This window comes from Archocentrus centrarchus, chromosome 9 (genome assembly GCF_007364275.1).
Source record: "Archocentrus centrarchus isolate MPI-CPG fArcCen1 chromosome 9, fArcCen1, whole genome shotgun sequence".
NCBI lineage: Eukaryota > Metazoa > Chordata > Actinopteri > Cichliformes > Cichlidae > Archocentrus > Archocentrus centrarchus.
The window spans coordinates 23,355,504-23,379,194 of NC_044354.1; the positions used below are offsets into that span (position 1 = coordinate 23,355,504).

General features: G+C 41.6%; 5 protein-coding genes across 11 annotated transcripts; 1 reads left to right on the forward strand and 4 right to left on the reverse strand.

Moving 5' to 3' along the window:
* Positions 1-485: 485 nt before the first annotated feature.
* hps4 (HPS4 biogenesis of lysosomal organelles complex 3 subunit 2) lies at positions 486-8,611 on the reverse strand. Of its 4 annotated transcripts, XM_030737506.1 has the most exons (13): positions 8,537-8,611; positions 7,292-7,403; positions 6,914-7,004; positions 6,606-6,749; positions 6,407-6,514; positions 5,742-5,858; positions 5,300-5,394; positions 5,112-5,184; positions 3,073-3,197; positions 2,297-2,960; positions 2,050-2,188; positions 1,591-1,702; positions 486-1,314 (listed from the first exon to the last, which is right to left on the reverse strand). In XM_030737506.1, the coding sequence occupies exons 2-13, from the start codon at positions 7,357-7,359 to the stop codon at positions 1,143-1,145; spliced, it is 1,908 nt and encodes a 635-aa protein (XP_030593366.1). In that variant the 5' UTR covers positions 7,360-7,403; positions 8,537-8,611; the 3' UTR covers positions 486-1,142. The 4 variants fall into 4 exon arrangements, with proteins under 4 accessions (XP_030593366.1, XP_030593365.1, XP_030593367.1 ...); XM_030737505.1 differs by lacking the exon at positions 8,537-8,611 and having other exon boundaries at positions 7,292-7,617; XM_030737509.1 differs by lacking the exons at positions 486-1,314; positions 8,537-8,611 and adding an exon at positions 1,905-1,931 and having other exon boundaries at positions 7,292-7,617.
* An 801-nt stretch (positions 8,612-9,412) lies between these two features.
* Positions 9,413-12,582, reverse strand: LOC115786042 (uncharacterized). Of its 2 annotated transcripts, none has more exons than XM_030738050.1 (7): positions 12,296-12,582; positions 11,973-12,147; positions 11,789-11,859; positions 11,298-11,471; positions 11,120-11,217; positions 10,968-11,039; positions 9,413-10,878 (listed from the first exon to the last, which is right to left on the reverse strand). In XM_030738050.1, exons 1-7 carry the CDS (start codon positions 12,309-12,311, stop codon positions 10,735-10,737), a joined length of 750 nt encoding a protein of 249 aa, XP_030593910.1. In that variant the 5' UTR covers positions 12,312-12,582; the 3' UTR covers positions 9,413-10,734. The 2 variants fall into 2 exon arrangements, with proteins under 2 accessions (XP_030593910.1, XP_030593909.1); XM_030738049.1 differs by having other exon boundaries at positions 11,973-12,150.
* A 1,399-nt stretch (positions 12,583-13,981) lies between these two features.
* cox6a1 (cytochrome c oxidase subunit 6A1) lies at positions 13,982-15,572 on the reverse strand. Its single transcript, XM_030737688.1, has 3 exons — positions 15,417-15,572; positions 14,388-14,530; positions 13,982-14,282 (listed from the first exon to the last, which is right to left on the reverse strand). Exons 1-3 carry the CDS (start codon positions 15,565-15,567, stop codon positions 14,196-14,198), a joined length of 381 nt encoding a protein of 126 aa, XP_030593548.1. The 5' UTR covers positions 15,568-15,572; the 3' UTR covers positions 13,982-14,195.
* Positions 15,573-16,755: 1,183 nt separating this feature from the next.
* Positions 16,756-18,836, forward strand: LOC115786353 (C-type lectin domain family 4 member E-like). 3 transcript variants are annotated; one of them, XM_030738477.1, is made up of 8 exons: positions 16,756-16,838; positions 17,323-17,403; positions 17,483-17,566; positions 17,677-17,763; positions 17,877-17,927; positions 18,009-18,148; positions 18,251-18,366; positions 18,475-18,836. In XM_030738477.1, the coding sequence occupies exons 2-8, from the start codon at positions 17,325-17,327 to the stop codon at positions 18,626-18,628; spliced, it is 711 nt and encodes a 236-aa protein (XP_030594337.1). In that variant the 5' UTR covers positions 16,756-16,838; positions 17,323-17,324; the 3' UTR covers positions 18,629-18,836. The 3 variants fall into 3 exon arrangements, with proteins under 3 accessions (XP_030594337.1, XP_030594335.1, XP_030594336.1); XM_030738475.1 differs by lacking the exon at positions 16,756-16,838 and adding an exon at positions 16,971-16,995; XM_030738476.1 differs by lacking the exon at positions 16,756-16,838 and having other exon boundaries at positions 17,229-17,403; positions 18,475-18,835.
* Positions 17,334-21,119, reverse strand: pla2g1b (phospholipase A2, group IB (pancreas)). The gene is made up of 4 exons (XM_030738478.1): positions 21,011-21,119; positions 20,705-20,846; positions 19,158-19,291; positions 17,334-18,997 (listed from the first exon to the last, which is right to left on the reverse strand). Exons 1-4 carry the CDS (start codon positions 21,057-21,059, stop codon positions 18,879-18,881), a joined length of 444 nt encoding a protein of 147 aa, XP_030594338.1. The 5' UTR covers positions 21,060-21,119; the 3' UTR covers positions 17,334-18,878.
* Between the last annotated feature and the right edge of the window lie 2,572 nt (positions 21,120-23,691).

A 23,691-nucleotide genomic window follows, 5' to 3' on the forward strand; every position in this document is an offset into this window, starting at 1 on the left:
GAGAACACACCACTTAGAATTTGAATCCTAGCCCTCCTCGTAGCCCCTGCCCCTCTTTTTGTCCGTGCCTTGCCCACCCATTTGACCCCCGCTGCCTTTTATTTAATGCGCCTGCATAATGAGGCGCCCCCAGAGCGCCGAGCAAACCCATTCAGATTCAGCTACTTAGCTAATTGCCCTAATGATCCCATAGTTGGATCATCAAAAACGACCTTATTTACAACACGTACAGCACAGAGACAGTCGGACATAACACAAGTAATAACATTTTACACACGTTTTTGGCACTTCGAAGTGTTCAGGGTTCACATTTGTTCAGGGTATTTTGAAAGGAGGCATTAAGCTTTAGGTAGAAAACAATCCGCTCCATGTTTCAGAGTCACATGCAGGTTAATGACGGCCCCTAAGAAGGTCAGGCAACCCCAAATAGTTTTGAACATGTAATGAGAAAATTAGCTCATAAGACGCAACTCAGCGGATCACATATTCATTTTTATTGTAAAACATACAGCAGTTCATCACAATAAGGCTCTTTTGAATACACACATTTTGTGCAAACGACACCAATAAAAACAAACTATAGTAGTAATAGTCAAATAGGTAAATAAAACTTTTTTGTTTGCAAAATTTTGAGCTGAAATACAAATTATTATAAAATGCTTTCAAATTTCTAGAGAAATATGAGTAATAAGCTAATTCATATGCATTAAAACGATAACAATATAATGTGGCTTCAGTCTAAATGCCTCCTTAAGTGCAAGAATGCAAGCAATAGGAACAAACAGTCACAGAGGCTGAGCTTTTTGAAACAGAACAAATAAAACTACTCATATAAACACAAGTAAATAAACAATCTACTCTACACCTATGTCACTGCAAATTTATAGTTATGATATAAATTTTTTTTTAAAAAGTTCTGCTGTGAATGCGAGATCCATAAAGGTTTTACAGCACAGTATATGGTAATACACAGCATGTTGTCGTACCACGTAAACTGCAGCTGCTGCAAAGGAAAGAAGATGTAATCCTATTGTAAAAATTTGCTGCAGTGGAGTTTGTTTTTAAGATTACTTACAGTATATTATAGTTCTTCAGATACTGAAATACAAGTCCGCTTGAACAGGCGACACGGTGCTGCTTCATCAGAGCAGGTTAACCCCATGCTTCAGCAGTCTGTGCCGGGCCTTGCTGGGCAGCGAGAACGCGCTGTCCTGGTGGTTAGGGATGCCCGAGTTCCTCAGTGATCCACCGTTCTGCTGGAAGTAAGTCTCCTGGGCCACGCTGCGGGTTCCATACACAGCAGTGCTGGCACTCCTGCAGTGAAAATGTCACACAGATTTGCATTTCAAGCATGTGGAAGGATGACATGCAATAAAGCACAACAAACAAACATAATAAAGAGGGTAAACAATGTAGTTTCTTTGCCAGTAAATATCAGCTGTCTGAATGTGATCCATGCAGATTAAGGATTTAGGAGCAGATCCAGCAGAGGCATGGACATGATCAACTGTCAAAAACACCTCATTGCCCTAACCTTTACTTGAGTAGAGAAAGAAATCCCCCCACCAGCTACATCATTGCCATGCTGACCTGATAATAGCCTCCTGCAGAGTCTCAGTGTTACAGAAATGAGAGTGAAGAAGTGATGTGGCTCTGACAAAAGGATGATCCCGGGCTCCCCCTAACTGGCCAGACAGGTTGGCTGCAGAGACACACAATAATGGAGGCACATTAACCTGCACAGGCATGGCTGCAGCTCAAAAGAATGCTGATTATAGTCCTTGAAATTAGCAGATAGCTCATGCAAAGACAATCTACCAAGCCCCACCACCACCACCACCCACACACACACACACACACACACACACTCTTTCCTGGGTAGAGATGCCAGGGCTTATACTCACTTCAGCAGAAAAGTGAAAGTTGGAAAACTGGAAGAGATAGAATGTTTGGAAATATCATATATGAAAAAAGATGAAAAGAGAAGCATGGGGAGTGCCAGTACTGAATGTACAGAGACAGCTGATTATATTTTAGAGGCAGCATTACTTGTGAGCGTGCTCTGAATGCAGTCAAAATGGGCAAAGGTATAGGGTCCCGGAGCTCCTTGGGCAGCTGGAGAGGCACCTGGAGAGATGGTCCTCAGATGAGCCTCCAGTCCATTGAGTGAAGCCAGGCTGCTGTGATACTGGAGCCAAAGCAACAATACCAGATATTAGCATGACAAAGGCAAAATAGTGCAAAACAGTGCTTGAATTTAAATTGAGCTACAGTTACAGAAAAACAGAACCCTCACCACTTCCTCCATAGAAGTGGCGTCACTCGTGAAGTGAGGCTCCGCCAGCAGAGCCAACACCAAGCCGTTCACTCGGTGCATGTACAGCGTCATGGGGATCAGTGGATTCTCCACTAAGGTGTCAGGGAGATGAGGGGGAGGAGGAGGATTGCTCTTCCCTGCTTTGTGGCCTGAAGCACTCACACAGGAGTCTCTCCTGTCTTCCTCCACCACCTTGTCATCAGGTAACTGCTCATTTCCAGACTCGGCCGCTCTAAAGTCAAATACCATCCCACAAGCTTCGTCCCCATCTCCTCCATTCATATGGAAGTTTTCTTCAAACACGGAGCCATCTCCTTCACTTTGTATCTGGGTGCGGCCACCTGTGCTGTTGTGAGAGCTGCCAGAAGGTCTCTCTTCTGCCTCACCTTCAAGAGAGTGTTCTCCATTTGAGAGAGAAGGTCTGAGCAACTGTGGAGATGGGTTGAGGGAATCAGCAGCACCATGTGATGGAGCTGGGCTGAACACATTTGATTCTGACAAATGAGGACTGAAAGACACCTTCTGGGGATGCTGGGAGGAACTTGGATTAGTTACATCTGAATCAGTAGAGGGAGTGTCAGATAAAGTCCGTGACAGGCGGGTCTTCTTTGAGGGAGTGTCTCTTTGTGGAGTAGAAGGGGAGCTGCGAGGTTTTAGACAGAATTGTGTGCAAATGGGATTCAGATATATTTTTTAAAATAAGTTTTGATGAATATTATCTGTAAAATAAATACGTATCAGGAAGGGGAGACTACCTGAAACCTTTGTTGACAGGAGCGAACTGCAGGTACTGGAGTTCAGGCATGGACAGGAACACAGTTGTGGAGCTGACAGTACCACTAAATGAGCTCGATGTGCTTGTTCCATTGGGCTTCTGGGCCTACATGGGAAAAAAAAATATTATTACTACTATAGCCGCCTGTTATACAGCAGCAAGACTTCACAACCAGGAGCAGCACTCCTTATTTCAGTGTATTTGTGCATAATGACAATAAAGGCTTTCTAAGAACACCTATGAGCGAGGGCTGCATCATCAGCCCACTTTAATTATCCACCAGCCCACATCCGCCGAGGGGACCTAACAGGTTCGGTAGCTCATGAGAACACCTAGAAACACACTGCAATTCTGCATGTGTCTTTGCATTAGCTGCTTGAATAGCTAAGCTCCCCCAGGGTCACACTGACAGCATAGAGAAGGATGAATCACTGCGTGTGCTGAGTTTAGTTATCAAGGTTTAGTCCACAGTCTTTTTTCCAAGGCTCTCTGCCTTTGCTGCACTGCAGCCACAACTGACAACCACGAGCACTGGGCCAAGTCGTGTGTACTGTATTTCCTCAAATACTAGCCAGGACCTCAACTGTAGATGGTAACAGGCTTTATTTAAAAAGCAGGCTTGTATTAGAGGGAGGGATTTATTTCTAATTCATTTGGTTTGATGAGGCTATTCAGTCATATTTCAGTATGAAGAATAGGGCTGTGCAAAAGTCTTGAGCCACCCCTCATTTCTTTTGCTAAGAAAATAGGAAATGGGTTATTATTGAAACATGCAAACATACATAGAAATACAGTATATAAGGCAGATGCTTTCTGGATGGTATTGCATGGTGGATCAAAATCTGATGGTACTTTAGAGACACTGCACACCGTGCTGAGATATGCCACAAGGGAATCACCTTGTGAAAAATATTATTTTATGTCTGTCAAACTGTGTTATCTTTGTCATTTTTGTAGATTCAACTAAAGAAATTTGACCAAATGACGTGTTTTTGCAACAGGCTGCTAGTAACAGTGTGCCTAAAGAGCCTCTGCTAAGCTGTCTGCTAAGTGCAGACACCACACTGGTTCATCCTTTGAGTTCAGTGCCTTTTTTATGCTCCAGTAATTCAGAGGTCAGCGTTAAGCGGCTGAACAAACAAACAAAAAAACATTCCTCTGAAAAGAAAGGAGCGGTACAAGGACTGGACTGAAAATGAGTCAAAAGCAGCCAATGTCACAAAAGCAAAATATAAATAAATGAGGAATGACTCAACACTTTTATATGGTACAACATGTACAGTGATATTAATAACCATGACACTGATCATAATAAACACATGATAATATGGTCCTGTTGTTATCATTTATTTTTCACAGACTATAAATACTTGAAGTTTTCTGCACCCTAGCATCAGGCTGAAAATATACCAATACTTCATTATTAGCCATTTTTACAATCCAGATATATACAAGCTGGTGTTTTAAACCTAAGCATTATTTGATTATTTATAGACCAGTAATACCCCATCCATGATCGATGGTCTGTACTTTAGCAGCAGGCCAATAATATACTGTACTTTTTTGTTACATTTTAGGTATTTAGAATTTAGGCATTTAGAATTACTATCATACTGAGGAGGAGAGTGACCCTGCATGGGTCTTGAAATCAATTTTTGCAGCCTGTCAAGTATAGATATTTGTTACAAATGCTAACTGCAGCTCCCCAAATCAGTCATGGTATCCTCACAGCGGTGGCCTGCTGGCAGCAAACCTTTAACTAGCTCTTAAAATAGCTCTGCATTAGTGTTAATGTACCCTCTAGCTTTCATCCAATATGCTAATGGTGTTAATGTGTATGTGTGTGAATAGAAGGGGTGGGGGGTGGGGGGTTGTAGAGTGTCCCTGGCCCATTTGCCTCGGTGCCAGTCTTTTCAGGCTCCTTTACTACTTTAACTCTTTCTACAACTTTACTACTGCTGATCTGGGAAAAAAAATATTTATGAAAATATCTGGACAAATTTTGATGTCCTGTCTTACCTTAGTGTATGTTTCACTCTCATGAACCATGACCTTCATTGTGAGCCCCGGAGACATCTGTGTGCTGACAACTCTTTGAAGCAGACGACCAAAAAAAAGAAGAAGAAGAAAAAGGAAGGAAAAATGATAAACCTGACGTTTTAAAAATTAAACTGTTGTGGATGCTCTCTCTTCAAATGTGAGCTCACCTTCCTCTGAAAAGAATACAGCCGGCTAACACTAGAGGGCAGCGCTGACAAGCCTGAAGAATGAGGGCCGCTTTAAGCAGGAGAAGGGGGTCAACCTGAGGAAATGAATCCAGTGAAATATTACCTGCAGTTCATACAGAAATAGAAAAAAACGGAAATGTGCAGCTTGTAATGCAATAGACTTGGCATGTATCAGCACGTGTTTTGCAAAAGCTATAAAAACTGCACCAGCAAAAGCCCACTGTGTACTCTGTTATTTATATGTATTCTGTAGGTACAATAAATAAGCAGAAATTAACCGCTGACAGTTTGCCGAGCCTTGCTGAGCTCTTACTCAAAACCACAGGACATTGTGACATATCCTGTCTTCTGAGCGGCAGCAGCAGTAGAGAGGCCGCTGCAGGCTGAAACCAGAACCCTGCACACAACGTTTAGTACGTACGTTAGTTGAGTCAATGGTCCTCAAGCAGCTGAAGATGTGACTAAGCTCTGAGAATCCTGACTGCAGGTGAGAGAGGTACCTTGCCCATTGGGCTGCCAGAGTTTCCTGACTGTTGAGCTAAAAAAAAAAAAAAAAAATGACAAAGAGCATTTAAAATTTTACAAGTTAAAAGAAAACCAAACATAAGGCGTCTCAGGAAAAGGGTGCAGGGCGCTGTTTAACACTATGGTCCAAAATTCCCCACTTTGGGGTGAGATCTGGTGACTGCCACAGCATATGATTCCCGTTGTTTCCATACTCATTGAACCATTGAGTCCTATGGATGGGGCACAGGAATCTCCTCCGGGAAGCGAGGATTGAAGTGTCTCACCATAAGATAAAGGTGATCACTCACAGCAACTTTGTACCAATTTGCACTGACCCTTCCCAGTAAACGCACCCAAAACCATTCCAGCAAAAAAGCTCAACAAAACACTGCAGTCTCTGAAAGCCATACATAGAGATCAATAATTAATTTTTTTTTTCATTTGGCCATTATTGTGTTTTTGGATATCATTATCTTTTTGTGACTGTGATGTAAATTTTCCTTAAACCTTTGTGGATCACAGCAGACTTAAAAAAATAAAAGACTAAAGTAGAGGTATTTATGCAGCTGCACACTGCACCTGATAGCTCTGACGGACAGGGCCGTTGTAGAAACAAAAAAGGTCTATCAGCTGGTCCAGGAATTCACACATACTGACAGTAGGGACATCCACCGAGCAGCCCAGCGCCTGGGAGAGAAAAGAAAACACATCCCCCAGAATAACAATCAAAAAATATCTCAAGAAGTTGCTGCTGAAACCACCTGTGAACCCCGCTCACCCAGAAGAAGTCGTCTTTCATGCGGATGGCAAACTTGTTGCGTCGCAGACGGAGCGTGCGCGCAGGAGAGGAGGAGAGCTCGGAGACGCAGCGGCCCACGCCGGCAAGCTGCCCGCAGAGCAGCTCCTGTTTGTCTAAAGGGGTCTGACAGAGATACGTGATGTCTTTACAGACTTTTCTAAAATTAAGCTTAGAATGTAAACACACAAAAGCAAGTGCTGGGATATCACGATCACGATCACACTCTCTCTCTCTCACAAACACACACACACACACACACGCTTTGCAGCAGCTGGTGACAGCCAGACCTCTTCGGGGTAGAAGTAGCAGATTCCTTCTCTTGTAGGGTCAGCCTCTCCTCTGACCTTGGAGCCATCATATAGGAAGAAATAATTACACCTGCAAAATAAGGACACACAAGTGGCTTAAATAGCAATAAAGCAAAGGCAGCTAGTGGCATATGTTCGGCTTAGCTTTACTCCTGTTATTTACAAGCAAAGCCACATTTCAGCATTGCATTACGTGCTGAAAGCAAGCAATGAACGCCAGCCCATCTATAATGCCATCCCCGTGTCAGTGTAGTGACTGCAGAATATGAAACGGTCAGAGTAGCAAAGCCGTGTATGTTTCCATCCTGCACGCTCAAGCTGGTGTCTGTAGTAAATCTGGGTCTCAGCAGGTCTTACATTCTTGAGTCTGGCGGCAGAAGCTCAGCCATGACCGACACGAAGGCCCCCAAATGCCCCTCAGTCATCAGTTATCTTGTATCCATCCACTCCAGCAGGCTGATGATGCACTCTGACACGCACACAGACACAAACAAACAAAAAGTGGAACTGATGTTTTAGCCGCGAACTCGGATCTTAGAAATTCTTCCTCACACCGGAGACGCTCAGCTGTTTGCTACAGATCACACAAAACACAGCGACGGAGCGAGATTTCACGCCATGTTTAAGGAAGGATGAACCACTTCTACAGAGGAAATGTTGCCACTTGAGGAATGCAGGGCAGTCACACGCTGTGGAAGTCATGTGAAAGGACGGCGAGCGCACAGGGACAAACCATTAGACCACAGACTGAAATGTGAACAAGCCGCGCACAAAAAACAGAAAATGTCAGTGCGTTATATGACCGTATTACTCATGTACAAGAGAGAGTGAATACCTGCTCTGCAGTGGAGGTCAGGTACATCTTCTGAAAGTATACAGCATGCACGGCAAAGAAAGAAGTATGAGGAGACCTGTCTGCAAGACTGTTACTGTCGCACACTTTACTTTGAATATAATCCCATTGTCAGGGCTTTTACTCCAAATCCTTGTAAAAATCCATCCATCCTTTCCCGCGTATCTTTTTATTGGTAAATAGTAACCAGGCCTGATGAAGGGGTTATATATCAAATAAAGGCTCCTCATGATTCTGCATTATTGCATCTACTCTGTGTTCTACATTATGATCAATCCAGTCCTTTTATTCCACTTCAAATATCTTTATATAACTGTTATGTTATATTTGTTGCAGTTTCTGCTGCCCTCTTGGCTACATCGCTCTTAAAAAATACATTTTTAATCGCAATGCGTCTTTTCACTAATAAAAGATATATAAAAGTTACTTTACCAAAAACTGATCGCGGCTTTAACCTTCTATTTACAGGAAGGTTCAAAATGACTTGATATCATTCATGAGAGATTTGTTTGACAGATTATCGACCAGCAAGTCATTTACTATACTTTAAACATCGGCAATCTTTTTTTTTTTTTTTTTCTTTTTGGCAGACGATCATTTTTTTGCCTCCACATGGAAATGGTTGCGTCAAGGCGTTAAACAGAACTAGAAAAATAAGAAATGACGCACAAGTTTTTTGTTTTTTTTGTTTTTTTTTTTAATCAAACAGCTGGCACATGACAGGGCCCGATTTTGTGTGTTTATTGCACCTTAAGATCTCGCCTGCTCTTCATCCTGGAGGATGCTTGCTGGAAGCGCCAGAGGCTTTTGCAGGACTGTTTGTCTCACTCTCGCTCACGCTGTTAAAGGCGGAGCTTGGATTTAAAACGGTAAAATAAGAACACATTTGTAATGAGTTTCTCCTTAGATTATAGGCTACCTCTCCATCAAGTTTCATGAAAAAGTGGTTCGGCAGGCTTTGCGTAGTTCTGCCACATATTTCTGCGACTTCCACAAACTTCAAGATCAAGAGGCAGGAAAACACAGCCGGAGGGGTTGTATCCGGGTGGGATCATGCGTGCTTACACTGGGATTGGGACCCTATCAGCAAGCTTATAAATGCTCTGTACTCCACATCGGCTTTTGACTACACATTTCCCCCCTGGAGCCATGACAGATCCGTTTCTCAGTTCTCGATTAAGGATGGCTTCACGCGTCGACCGTGAACGCGCACTCCCCGCCAGCCCATGGCTGCAGGAAAGCACGATTAAACTGGAATCAGCTGCTCATCAGGAGAGAGACATTTACGGACAAAACTAGTCATAAGTAGGGATTCGAGTTGAATATTTGTGGAGGAAGTGGTGCATTTCCGTTCCCGTCCAAGCCTTTGAGGGCGAACAGCCGCTGGACAATGTCGACGCCTATCAGCGGACCCTGGACCCGCAAACAAGTGCGCAGTGCACTGTGGGAATCAAGAGGACACACCTGCCTCTGTGGAGAAGTCTTCAGAACCCATTCTGTCCTATACCACACTCAGCAGGGATGATCTTTAGTAATAATAGTTACACAAAGCAACACATCAGTCACACTTTTACCAAAACTCATTTAATCAACATAAATGATTAAAAGATTTTATTTTTCCTTTCTTAACATCATGATTTTTAGATCATTCTTTGGAGAGAAATGACAGAGTCAGAGCTGTTTGGAGAGCGAGCAAACTCTGAAGTTCATATGTTTAAAAATCAGACAGACCTCCAGCCATAACACAACAGTTAGCACCATTTCTAACACAGAGAACAGAGAGGTCTGTGTGCTGCTGGCTGAAATCAACTGCAGATGCTTGTGACTTCACATTACCAGAGCTGTCACACCCATTTTCCAGGTATTTCAACAAAGTGACTGAGGTGTTGGCCCAGTGTGTCCAAATCATACAAGCAAAAAACAACAAAAAAAAAAAACCTTGGCATGAAAACAGGCCAGGAAGTTACTGGTTACAGACAACATTAGAAGGTTTCCAAACTAAGCAAAGTGACTAGGATGTATCTGCATGGCAGCCATAACAAGAGCTGGTGAAATTCTCTAAATACTACAGCAAAGATGATCGTGAGTGGACAACAGGGTGAGTGGCATTTCATAGTGCAATCATTCTAAATGGTAAGCATTATTCTTTTTTAAATTCAAAGTCTTGGTAAATTAGGGTTATAAACAAACAAAAATAGTAAACGGTAAATACGGTGAGAACACGGGGGCAAAGTGCTTTTTGTAGTCCATCCTCTGAACACTGTAGTTTCCAGACAGCAACACACACAACTTCTCTCCAAAGTCCTTAATTATTCAAAGACCTCAGCCTGCACACAGTTTAAAAACAAAAAATCTAAGCACAAGATTCGGATCATTTGTCAATTTAGAAAAATTGCAGAAATAACTCTTTAAAAAATAAAAATAAAAAATCTGTTACTAAACTCTCTTCTAAAACTAAAGCCATTAAATCCATGTTGTTGCATTCATTCATTCATTCAAATCCACTGTGGTGGAATACAGTGAACATGGTGCTATAAGTGCTTGCTGCTCTCAGGGGCTCCACTTATATGCTACTCTAAACCCTGTCATAGAGATGCTGCCTTCCATCAGTGCGGTTCAAATGCTCTCATAGTCCGAGTATCGGTGTATAGTAGTGTGAGCACTGTTGCATAAGTTGTGTGATGCAATACTGCAAAAAGAAAAGCAGGGAAGAAAAAGGTACCGACACATATCATTACAACCTTGACCGGCCAGTGAGAGTTACTGCTGCCTACAGCTGCAGTTATAACTACAACCTACACACCCCTCTGTCGAGTGTGCCGTGGTAAAAGGCAACATGTCAGGCCAGCTAATAAATAGGACTGGAGGAATTTATTCATTTCCTGGCCTTAACTAATTGTTGTTGTTTTTTTACATAAAAGGATAAAAATATTTTTTTTTCTCACAATCACATCAGCTGCTTATCAAGTAATAAGATTTCTTTCTCCAGCTTCCTCATTTTAAGCGCTCTGTATGCCATCTCTTGGTCCCGGTTCTCGATCTCCTTCTTTAGGTAGGAGCAGTAAAGAGACCTGAGGTCTTCTGTCTGCTTCTGTGAAAGACATTACACCACACACACGAGCTCTTATTGTTTTGGTTCTTTGTCATTAGCATAGTACAGCTCTGACAAATAAGCCTCACCTCTCCACTTCTGCCACCAGTTGTAGCACCTGCTGAGTTGGCACCCTCCTGCAAGCCGCTAGTGTGCACATCCTATTAAAAGAGCAATCAAGTCCTTACGCTGAGTATTCACAGGCAAAGTCTCCAGGAGATGCATGTGTAGGAGTACTTACCCCCTCAAACTGAGTGTCACTAATGTCTGTCTCGTCGCTGCTAAGGCTCTCTGGTTCAGTCTTTGTTACAGGCAGGAGGAGGACAGGGTGGCCCGACACTGCAGCGATGGAGCGACATTTAACTAAGCCAAGGTGGAAATTCCAGAGGGATTTTTGTGAAGGGATGAATTTCACCTACCGCTCATGAAAGAGCTATCAGACACAGTCGCCGTGTCAATACAGGCACCTCCAGGGAGAACCTCCACTCTCAGCCCGTTGTCTTTGTGATGCAGCCCGTCGTCCTCGCCGGAGTTCAGTGACGGGGTTGCTGAACCTCCCTCGTTCCTCATCATTGCAACCCTTTTCCTTTTTGCTGCACAGGGATGGATTTGACAGGTACATAACTCACATGGACATTACAGACTTTGAGCCAGTGCAAGAGAAGTAACCCTTTACTGAAGGGAATAATGACTGAAGACAAAAATGAATCCTATCCAGCTGCATCATACTGGTGCATGCATGCATGCCTTATAAAGCATTTTAATATGATAGAGTTCATAGGCTCATGGATCATAATTCAACTTTATGTTTTGCAGAAAACTGCGAAGAAAAGCATCTTTTACAAACTACTGACTTACTGAGGCCAAAACTAAGGCACAATGTTTACACAACTTGAGTTGGTGTTTGCACCTGTTTGCACTATGTTCTTGTGTTTGACTTTCACTTGCTGCCATGTCCTTTTGTAGCCACTGTCCGAGACCCTGTGAACCAGGAAGAATGAGGATGGTGTGTCAGCACAGAGTACAGGGGTCAAATAATAATATGAATATAAGTCACATTAACCACACACACGCGTGTGTTTAAGTCTTCTTACGCATTTATTTTATCAGCAATTCTCTGCCAGGCTTCCTCTCTGAGCTTGGAGGCACTGGTGGTGTTGGATTTAGCTGTTAGGATCTCTCTCTCTTCTTCATACAATTTCAAAATGAGCTCCTGCTCTTTGGAGCTGAAAAAATGCGCCCTCTCCTGTTTCCTCATTATCTGAAAATCTACTGAAAAACACACAGATATTTGACCATAAATGTGCATTTATGGGAGTCAAAAACCACATCTGATGATTGTATTTTTTTTCTTTTCTTTTCTTTTCTTTTCTTTTGGATAGTTTATGGCATGTGGTCTTGAACAAAGTCTCCTCACCTCCGTCAGCGTTCATGGATTTGGATCCGGGTTTCGGCGTGCGACTGATCTTCCCTTCGTGGAGAAGCGGGTGCGCGCAGTTATCCGAGATGTTTCAATGCTAGATTTAGTAATCAAATCGTAACCCTCGGTCGCGAAACGGAATAAAGCCGAGCTTAATCGATGCCACAGTTAGTTACATCGCGCGTCCCATTATCAATTATACTCGAAGAAACCGGAAGCGGGGAAAGGTAACCCGTGTCATTGAGCTGTCTATCAGCGAGCTTTGTTAACCCTGGATTTTCTAATTCGGCTTAAAGCGCGTTCACGTGAAAGAGGTGGAGTCTGTAACAAAGGGGGAGTCACGTGCGCGAAACGTCGCATCATCGCCGGTAACGTTAATGATTGTTGGGTGAGGATGCGCTCCTACAGGGACACAGGTGAACCGGGGGAAATGGGTGAGGGCGCGGCCACGCGTTTAACGGGCATTAGTGGGTGTAGGACAAAGAGACCGTGAACGCAGTATAGCTGCTGCAGCTCTGGTGTTCGAGGTGCTCACTCATTACAAACCTTTCACTGGGAAATCTGAGAGAACGTTTGTGTCATTAGCTGCACCAGTACTGCTCAGTGTCTACTATGATGAAGGCCTTTTTTTTAAAAAATCTATATTAAACTAGAAGCACTCAGAGAGCGCAAACCTCCGCCAAGGCCATAGGGTCACTGACGCTGTAATACGTGTATTTAAATACTGTGAAATAATCTTTCATCTTTCCCAGACAACAATAACCCCCTATCCCGCAATAGTGAAGAATCCTTAAAAGAAATTCCTGGATCCAGATCACCGCCAAATCAATCACTTCTTCCTCTTGTCATTTCCAACCATTCCACAAAATTTCATCGAAATCCGCTCATAACTTTTGGAGTAATCCTGCTGACAAACAACCAACGCGACCGAAAACATAACCTCCTCGGCGGAGGTAACAATGGTACCTGCATACGGTAGTGGATTACACAGGTACTTAACAAGTTAAAAAAAAAAAAAAAAAAAAAAAAAAAAAATATATATATATATATTTTTTTTTTTTTTTTAATATATATATATATATATGGTTTGATCCGAGGAGACAAATCCCTTTGGGGTTGTGTCAGAAAGAGTATCTGGTGTTCTCTTAAAAAAAAAAAAAAAAAAAAAAAAAAAAAAAAACTGTCAAATCAAACATGCTCTGCAGTGACCTGTTTTGACTAAGCAAGCAGCTGAAAGTAGCTTTATATTTAAGAATGGTAACAATTTACTAAATGTATCTCCTGTGTTTTTCAATAAAATTGCTTTGCAGTTTTAAATTGGGCTGCCTTTCACAAATATTTAAAAACCTAGCACATGAATTTGCATACACAGGTATTTTCATGTATTCTTGACAATTAACCCGATGATGAAACTGTCAACTTGATCAAGTGGACTCTTCAAACATCTGGGCGAGCTTGTTAGTCCTATAGTACAGTTCTGCTTCTGCTGCTTTAAGTACCCAGGAGCAGAAAAAATAAATAAATTTTAAAAAAAATTAGCTACTGAAGGATTAGTTTCATTAGTTACACCTGTGCATTTCCTGCTGTTACAATGCAGAACATCAACCTACAAAGAAGGCCCATATCTTTAAATAACTGAAAATAAAATGTGTCACATCACAAGAACACACAAACAACATGAACTGAGGTAATAGAAGTTACTTTATTTATTGTTAATTCAGATTAAGCAGACATTTCGTGTAATGGTCCAGAAACAAAGGAACTATTGGTTCAGGTGCTTCATGTTGAGAGCACAGAGGTAACACAATCAAAATGGAAAGAGTAAACTGTGAATAGGAGTGTGGTCCATTAACAACTGCTGAAGGAGGACCGCTCCAGCTGAGAGATCTGGAGGGTTTTACTCATGGCCCTCGTAACCATCAGGAAGAGGATTCACATGTGAGTTGTGGAAAAGGGTTTTGTTGCCATCACCCCAGGGGAAACGCTATAAGGGAAAAAAAGAATAAGAAAACATAATTAAGTCAAAAATTATGGTTTTTAAAAAAAAAAAAAAAAGTACATTAAAATTCCTATTCTCATAAAGTCAGACCTTGCTGCGAATGCGAAGGTGGGAGTAAGGGATAAACTCTGGTTGTTCGTGGCTGTGGTGCTTCTCTTTCAAGAATGTGTTCAACATGCAAACTCCAACACCAGGAAGGGCAACCACAAAGCTGAGGATCTTCCAGGTCTTACCTGGGGATGAGAAATCAGAAATACTTAAATGAATAATCGGCAAGGACATTTAAAGTAAATATTTACGCTAGCATGCTGACATCTGGCACTGTTAGATCATATGAATGACATCTGAGGAAGTTCACAGAGCATGCCCTTGACCAGAGCTGAGGCCGAGGGAAGACAACCAGCTCAAATCATAGTTGCATTCAAGTTTGGTCCAAAAAACACCATCTAAAAAGGACCCACTCTGCTAAAGTTAGTTTTAGCTTTAAGATCTCTGTTAGATATTCTGATTATGTAAGACGTGGCCTCACTAACTGGACCCTTTTAGTTAAACCACTTTCTCTCTTAGAGGCATGTCAAAGTGAACAGAAAAACTAGCTGTGCATCTACAAAAACAGTTTAATTTCCTTGCATCTCCATAATTACTCGGCTCCTGTTAATTCAGTTTCAAACTGCCCTTCTCCCTCCTGCTCTAAACGCATGGCTACCCCTTTATCTTAAACTGCTGTCCTTTCTTCCGTGTATTGAAACATTTTTGTCTTACTTGATAAACTGCAGGACAACCGATAAATCAGGTATTTTTATGACACCGTGGTTGCTCTTTAGCCTGTAAGACGTGCTGTTCGTGACACTGCCCCACTTTCGAGTCATGTTATAACAAACTACGCTACTTTTAAAACGGGGTCTGCTGTTTATGTGAGCCACAGAGTCCAACAAAAGCCAGAAAAGCTCAGGTTTCGGGCAGCGACTACGTGCTGTCCGCTCAAGGATGCATCACTGTTGCTAATGCTAAAGCAGCTAACGCTAGCTCAGCAAGGTCACTGTTCAAACATAACAAGCTGCCTTAAAGATAAATGTAATTAAATACAACAACTGGTGAAAAATGGAGTGTTTCAATTACCTGCCTGCTCGCCATGTCCGGAGGCGGCGGCAGCAGCAAGCTGACGCCGGGTCTGGACCAAAGAAGACCTCAACAACACTTGAGAGAAACGTCCAAACGCCGCCATTTTCCTCTCTGGCAGATGAAGAGACCGGAAGGGATTTGTACGCATTTGCGACGTGAAGGCCGAACAGCTGCGAGCGCTGCTGCGCCACCAAGCGATGAGAGGAAGAACTGCACGCTGAAGCGAGGTTTGCAGCCACTGTGTCTGAAGAAGTGCTGCAGCTGCATCTAACATTAAAACGTGGAAAATTACAAAACAGCACACCTGTAACTGGGAGCTGTTTTATCTGATGTCAGCAGATGTGAAACTATATACAGTACTGTGAGAAAGTCTTGAGCCACCCTTCATTTCTTGATAATTTGCTATGAAAATAGGTCCAGCAGTTTATGTAGCATGCAAGTATAAATGGAAATAGAGCACATAAGGCAAAACAGGATTTAATTCTCACAAGTCTGAAAGTCAGTATTTAGTATGACCACCTTTTATTCTTCAACACAGCCTGAAGTCTCTTTGGCAGCTTTCTTGTAACTTCTTTAACTAGTTTTTAGGAATACTCAGTCTTCCAGAAAGACATCCAAAAGCTCTTTTTTGGATGTTGTCTGTTACACTGCTTCAGTTATGTTTAGGTTCACTGTGACATTGCAAATGAGAACTTTTCCAGATGACATTGATTTGTGGATCAATTCCCATGAATTTTGACAAGATCTCCAACACCACTGTCTGAGATGCAGCCCAAAACCACCGTGTTTTATAGTTGGCTGTAGACACTCACTGTTGTGTGTGTGTGTGTGTGTGTGTGTACATGTATATGTATATTGGGCAGACCTAAATGATTAATGATTCATGAGTCACTGTTAAGTTCAAAACAATACTATGTTGGGAAAAAGTGTTAAGGACACGACTTTCAGAAACTATTCATCTGCTGTACATAGTTTTTTGTGTTTGTTTGTTTGTTTGTTTGTTTGTTTGTTTTTTAGGCCTGCCACCACTGTTGTCTGTCTCTCTGTGTTGGCCCTGCGACAGGCTGGCGACCTGTACAGAGTGTACCCTTCCTCTCACCCTATATCAGCTGGGATAGGCTCCAACCCCCCCGCGACCCTGAACAGCAGAACTGAATGGGTGGATGGATAAAACACTTTACAAGGAGAAAATCATACCTGAATAAACAACCCCAAATTAAAGAATAGAAAGAACTGTTACAGCCCCTAAATTTTCCCAACTTCACCCCAAGAGATTGACTCATAAAGCCCGAATAACTATAGGCACATTAAAAACGCTTCCTGTAACTGGGATGTGTTTCTCTTTAAAAAGGGGAGGATTTTCTGGGGCTGCATGGTCAGAGTCCAGCCAGAGATATTCAGATCATCTGGCTGATTAAAGTAAGTTTTATTAGTTGTTTTTTCTTGATATGGCTTTCCAGGCTTACTGGCAACATGTATCATAATTAATAACTGTGTAGACATGTCAGGCTCCAGCCCACCATAACCCTGAATTGGATCAGCAGAAGAAAATGGATGGATGGATGGATGCAAACATGTACATTAATCAGTGTTTCTCATGCGCACTTGTATGACACAAGGGGCTACAAACCTAATAGTCTGAATATTAATGAATACAACAGATGTTTACTAATTTAAATGTAGTAAAGTGTTTTGTTAAAACGGCTGCATACCTTTGAACGTGTTTGCATATCGTCTATGTAAAGGCAGACATCTATTTATCGAGCCATTAATAGTTAACATATGAGGCCTAAAAGCAAACAAGGACGATTTGGTTGACCTCTTGCAGTCTGGTTGTGTCTCTGGGTAATTGTGCTTTGAATGCCTGAGCACAAGTTTTCCACTACATACTGATTTCTTTCAGCAATGGAGTCCCAGTATCACCAGTTTGGATCATCAGATAGCAGCTCTGTCCATGAAGAACCCAAAATCCTCTCACAGACAGGTAAACATTTTCATGTCATTTGGTTTTAATCAAGTAATTTCATCTTATACAGCGATTAAACGTTGGTCATTGTTTGTAGGTATGAAGAGGATAGTGATTTTTGTGCTTTATGGCCTCCTGGTGCTGCTGCTGCTGATTCTGCTGATGGTGACTGGGATCAAATGTACGACTTTAGTCCAAATTGGCCACAATCTAGTAAAGCTCCTTCATTCATATATTATTTTATAACTGTATAAAAATATATTTTCTTTTTATTGTTTCCTCATTTCAAAGTCTCCCATTTAAGCAAGGAAATCACTGATATCAAACAGCATCTTGATAAAATGAACCATGGAGGAACAACATCAGCGCTCAGTTCAGGTTGGGAAAAAAAAACAGTAATAATATCTGGACTGAATATGATGATAAACTCAAAGACCTTTTAGTCCTCTTCACAAGCTGCTGTCGTTCTTTTGTGGCTTTCCATATTTAAGGTGAAACAACAGTGACCGATGTCTTCTTAGAGGAACTCAGCCCAGTTAGAGGTATTAAACTGAATGCTTTAAAATCATCCATATGAGAATTTTATTTTTACAGTCAAAATGTGTCAATCCTCCTCATAACAGGAACATGTGCCGAAGGCTGGGTGTCTTACCAGAGTCACTGTTACCTGCTAGCCACCACCAGTGTAACCTGGAGCAAAGCAGAGGATCTGTGCAAAGCACACGGAGGACACCTGCTGGTTCTGAACAATGTGGAGGAACTGGTGAGTTCCACATCATGTCATCTTGCTGTGAATGTCCCAATTAGGAAGCACACATAGTCTTAAATAAAGGGTTTAAGAAATAATTATTCTTTAAAATTCTAGGACTACATTTCAAAAATTATTCCAGTCCGACATAACTACTGGATCGGACTCGTGGAACGACAGCATGAGGGACAGTGGAGCTGGGTGGATGGAACTGACTTAAGATCAACCCCAATGTAAGAGAAATATGAAAGAAATATAAAAACAGATGAAGGGCAGAAACAAATGCTGGAGGAAGGAAGTCGGCATTATGTGTGATATATTTCTCCTCTGGTTGTGTTTAGGTTCTGGGATAAAGGTCAGCCAGACGACTGGGACTACAGAGAGAACGGAGAGGACTGCGGGCAGCTTCATGGTTCTGAAAGACGCAAACGCAAACTGCTGAATGATGCTGAGTGTACGCAGTCATACCGATATATCTGTGAAAAAAGGGCATGAAAAACCCCCTTCCCCACACACTCACACACACCTAGTATGGCAGACCCAGTATAGCGCGGTGAAGTCTAGAATGATGGAAATGGATGTTACTGATTCTGGTGTGTCATAAAAATGGATGAAATATGCATTCACATGTTTTAGGCTTTTCTTGAAAATAAATCTATAGCTATGGAAACAATAGCACTCGTATTCAATCATTGTATTATTGAAATTTTTTTTTCTTTTTTAATGACGAGATGTCCTCTTCAGTTCACTTGCAGCGGTCACTGGGAACGTTAACATTCTCTGGACTGTATTGGGCATTGGCGAAACACATGGCTGCGTTCCTGTCACACTCGCAGATGAACGTCTCGCAAGGATTGTTGTCACCTAAATGACAAAGACAGAGGAGAGCTGCAGTTGAGCGAATGCTTATTAAGATGAATTGCTGAATTTTAAATAACAAGGTCCAAACAGTGAGAAAATCTAACTGCTTGTTGTGAACACAGTAGATAGTAGAATTGCTGCTGCTGTTGTTGTGAACACTCACTCAGGCAGGTGACAGTTCTGCTGGCCTTATCACAGTGATAACTGTATATTTCAGTGTAGGGGTTGTCCAGGATGGGCCAGCATTCATCATGCTGCATGGCATCATTATAGCACTGATCGTGGATCTGACAGCACCTACAGCAAACACGTGGTACAATCAGGCCATTAAAGCACCATTTTAAATTTACTAGAGGGTTGCAACTAACTTTCATTAGTGTATAATTTGCCTCCCAGTAGAGTAAGGTATAAATGTGAACTGATGGCTGATATGGGTGTTGAATCGATTGGTTAATTTGGCAGGAAATATTCTCTGTGGGTTACAGAGCTCTATGCTGTTTTTGAGGAAGTTCAGCTAGAATACCTGTACAATAATTACACAATATCCAGTGTGAATATAATGAGAATAAAATGTTTTGATATATTTGAAGGCAAATAAATGAAAGATATTTTGCTAAAGTCAAAATTATGAACATGTATCGAAATTAATCAGTCACACTAGAGTAAAAATAGGATAGCAACCTCTTTATGACTCATAAAATCTGCAGTTACCCAGTGATAACACTGATTTTTTTATTTTTTTTTTGCATTTGAGTGATGATTGCAAGCAGTTGCAGTAACCAACTGGTTGCCCAGAGGTTGAGTGTGCAATACCCTCATCTCTGGGCAACCAAGTCGAAGGTTTGCAAAAATATTTTGCCATCGCATTTATAAAAGCAGACATATTGCAAACATGTTGCAAGCAATCTGAATCAGATTGTGCAAGCAACACATCGACTCAACTGGTTGTCGTTACATTCCCATGTAAAAGTACAGTTGCCAAGGGCCTTCGCCACTTTGCAGTTAAATTGTCCTCCAACAGCATCAATTTCTGTTTCAGATCTGTGAGCTTCTGGCTGGACTCTGAATGTAAGTAGTTAGTGTGAATTTCTGTTTGATGTGAATTTCTGTGTGTGCGGACAGCAGCAAATGAGAAATAAAGTAATGATCCTGCAGCTATGCAGTGTGTGGGATGTAGCATAGTGCAAGAAATTAGCTTTCCTCACATTCAACATTAGCACTGCATAAAGCACTCTAAAAAAAAAACACTATTTTTTTTTAAAGCACTCTTTAAAAAAAATCCTTTTTTGTTATATTTTCTGAGATGATGTGCTCTTCTTAGGTTATATAAACTAAAGTGTATTAAGGGCAGTTAACTGAAAATGAAATATAGCTCCTTTACTTTGGCACAGAATTTTATTTATGTGACCAATCTTTGTCTGTACAGCTCAACTTAAGAATTATACTCAACATAAACAAGTTCTTCTTTACATGCTCACTATCTTAAATTAACATTACTCAACCTTTCCAAGCCAGTTATTTGCATACCTTTTAAAGTAAAACCGACTTACATTTTTTTCAAAGTACTCCTGCTAAGTTTGTGTAAACACTTTGACCTGCACAAGCAATACACCACAGTGACTGTGGGGAAACTCAGGGACAGATATATCCCAACCTTCAGAAGACAGAACATCACAGACAAAGTGAGTAGTACAACTCCAGTTGTCTTACCTGTCAAGCTCATCAAGAGGTGCACCAGAGCCTCCGAAACCGCAGTAGCAGCCATAGTCAGCATAGTCCAGCGCAGGCCAGCTATCAGGTACGGTGCACAGGATCATGGACCTGAACTGCCACACAGCTCGATAACCCAGCACTATGAGACACAACAGAGACATCTAGTAGGTTAATGTCCCAGAAGAATCTGGCATTGTGTTAGACAAAATAGAAATGCCTCCTGGGAGATTTTTTTTTTGTCAAAATTATGTGATATCAAATTCACTGAACGAGAGCTATCATTGCAGAGACTTTTGAACTCACAGGCTGGGAGGCCGAGGAGCACAATGAGCAGAGAATGAGTCAGATGCATCTTGCTGGAGAAGTGCCTCAAGGACCTTGAGTGTAAAGCTGATGCTTTATATTGACTGTGAAGCTGAGAGGTGGTCCTTTTTGACCAGTTGCTGTAACTCATCCAGCCCCTTACTCAATACCTTATCAAACATGTATGCATGCACGTGGATTGCACATACACAATAGACAATTGTGCATGCAAAATCATATATAAAGAAAACACACCAACGTGTTTTATATCCGTCCGTCCATCTATTTAATCTGCTTTTTGGGGGCCGGGGTCGCACTTTTTATATTTGCTTTATCATTTTTTGCTGTCTTGTATCATGTGTAGTTTCCTTTGATGTCACATGCACACACCCAACAGAAGTAAGGTGCAATTGAAGGTCATGGGAACTGCTAAAAGCTAGTTATTTACACAGCTGCCTGTTCAGATTTTAAGTTTCCAACCAATGCAGTACAGAGTGAGTAGAAAAGGCACAAATACATTATAGAGTTTAATCAATTTGTTGTGTCTTTGTCTGCCACATGCCTGCAAAACCTTATATTGTCAAAGGTGCACTGTTGCCCAGTGACTGATGCAGCTTATGACAACAATCCAGAGTGCTGACCTTGGTGTGAACTCTCAAGGGTACTTGGAAGACATCAGTGTAGCAGGAACCTCTTGAGATGAAGCGGACACTTTGAAAGCAATTATTTTTGAAAAGGGAGGTACTTGAGATCAGTGATCAGCCATAGCACTAAAACTAATGATAGAATAGTATTATTACTCACATAACCTAAGAAAAAATGTTCCAGTGCTTTGAGCAGCACAAACAAAATTCCACAGCCTTCACACATAAACCTGAAACTATCTGCATGTCACGACACCTCGAGAGGCACAGTAAGTCTGAAAAGGAGGTTGTTTTGAGGGCTGGGTTAGGGGACTTACAGAGCACCACAGGCAATCTCAACAGACACCCTAAAGAAGCTCAGCCGTGTTGCCTTTCACAATCATCAACAGGTGTGCCAAAGTCTCCCAGCCTGCAGTAGCAGCCGCTGTTCAAATTCAATAAAATGAGAGCTGTCATTAGAGAGACTTCCCAGTTAAACATGTTATGTCCCCAGAATGCTCTCAGAACACCTCTGATGGTGCCAAAGATGTTAATGAAAGATCAAAATGTGGAGTTCTTTAAAGGGTAGGGGCGTGTTATTTGTTGGACATTTGGGAAATGTGGTGGGAAAAAGTTAAGGGGAACTATAATACAAAATATTCCCTCTGGGTCTCTAGGTCCCTATGGTCTAACCTCATCATAGGGAGGCTGTTATACCTCCTTATGATGAGATACAGTAGTCAGTGTGCAGCAGTAACACTTTAAACCAGGAGCGAGTGCAGGTAAGCTGGGGGAGTGCAGGGACATCAGGGCAGGGACTGGAATAACAAGAAAAGTAAGTACGTGGAAATAAAACAGGAGACTGGAAAATATGCACATTTTTACATGCTTTGTAGCACAAACTGTAGCAGGTTGCATATAGTACATAGTGCATATAGCTATAAATATATATGTCCATGCTGAGCTCAGTGCACTACAGAGCTAAAGAGGCCACACTGGCCACATGCACATTATACCTGCTACTAATGTCTATATGGCTGATACCACAGGACACCTTCAGAGTTCTCTTCAAGGCTGAGTTGCTCTGCTGTGGCTGCTTGGATTACAGTGAGTTATAATAAAAGGAAAGAAACTGCAGAAAGGAGAAAAATAACATTAATCAATACTCATACATTACAAACAGTTGAGGCTCGTCATTACACTAAGATAAACAAATATCAGCTTGGTAAAAGCAAACTGCGCAGTAGAAAAAAAAATCAAGTCTAATTAAAAAGGACTCAAAAGACCTACAGAGGTGGGAACATTTTCTTTTTTTCCCCAGGTGTCCTCTTTGTGGTTTGTCAGCAGTCCTGAAGGAGAAGTTTCTATGTGACTCAGCACAGGACGCTGATCTCTCCTAATGCAGTCTTTGTCATTCTGTCAGTCATATAACAAACCTTAAAATGCACCACTTTAATTAAAAAAAACAACAACAAAAAACACATTCCTCAATGTTCTGTGAAGGTCCAGAACATTCATCTTTTTACTCTGTTTTCTTTTGTGTCAACACTAAAACATACCCATTTAAAACACCCCACCTGAGAAGTGTGCAGTGGAAAGTTGTGGGAACTGTGGCAAGTGCTAGTTATTTACACAGCTGTGTGTTGAGAAGTTATTTTTTAGCTAAATTCCAATAATTCAAGGAAATATACAGTGACCAGGGAGAAACGAACAACCATATATTAGAGGAAAGTAGAAAAGAAAAGCTCTGATAGAAGTATTAAAATGCTGTATCAAAATGTCCCCCAATTAAAGCGTACATAAAGTATAAAGATAACACATGATGATGAAAAATTTATAATTCCTTTTATGGCCTGAAAATATTCTAATCTAATCTGTCTTTCAGTTTCTTCTTTCCAGCGGTGCACTTCAAACCTGACTCTGGGGCCTGATCTTACTCGCTCTCACTCTCGCCAAGTTCACTGTCCTCACTGAGGGGACGACCCTAACTGTCCAATCACATTTTTATGTTCAATAAAAAGCTCTTTTGCCCCTTTCCTGTAGGTTAGTACAAGTTCA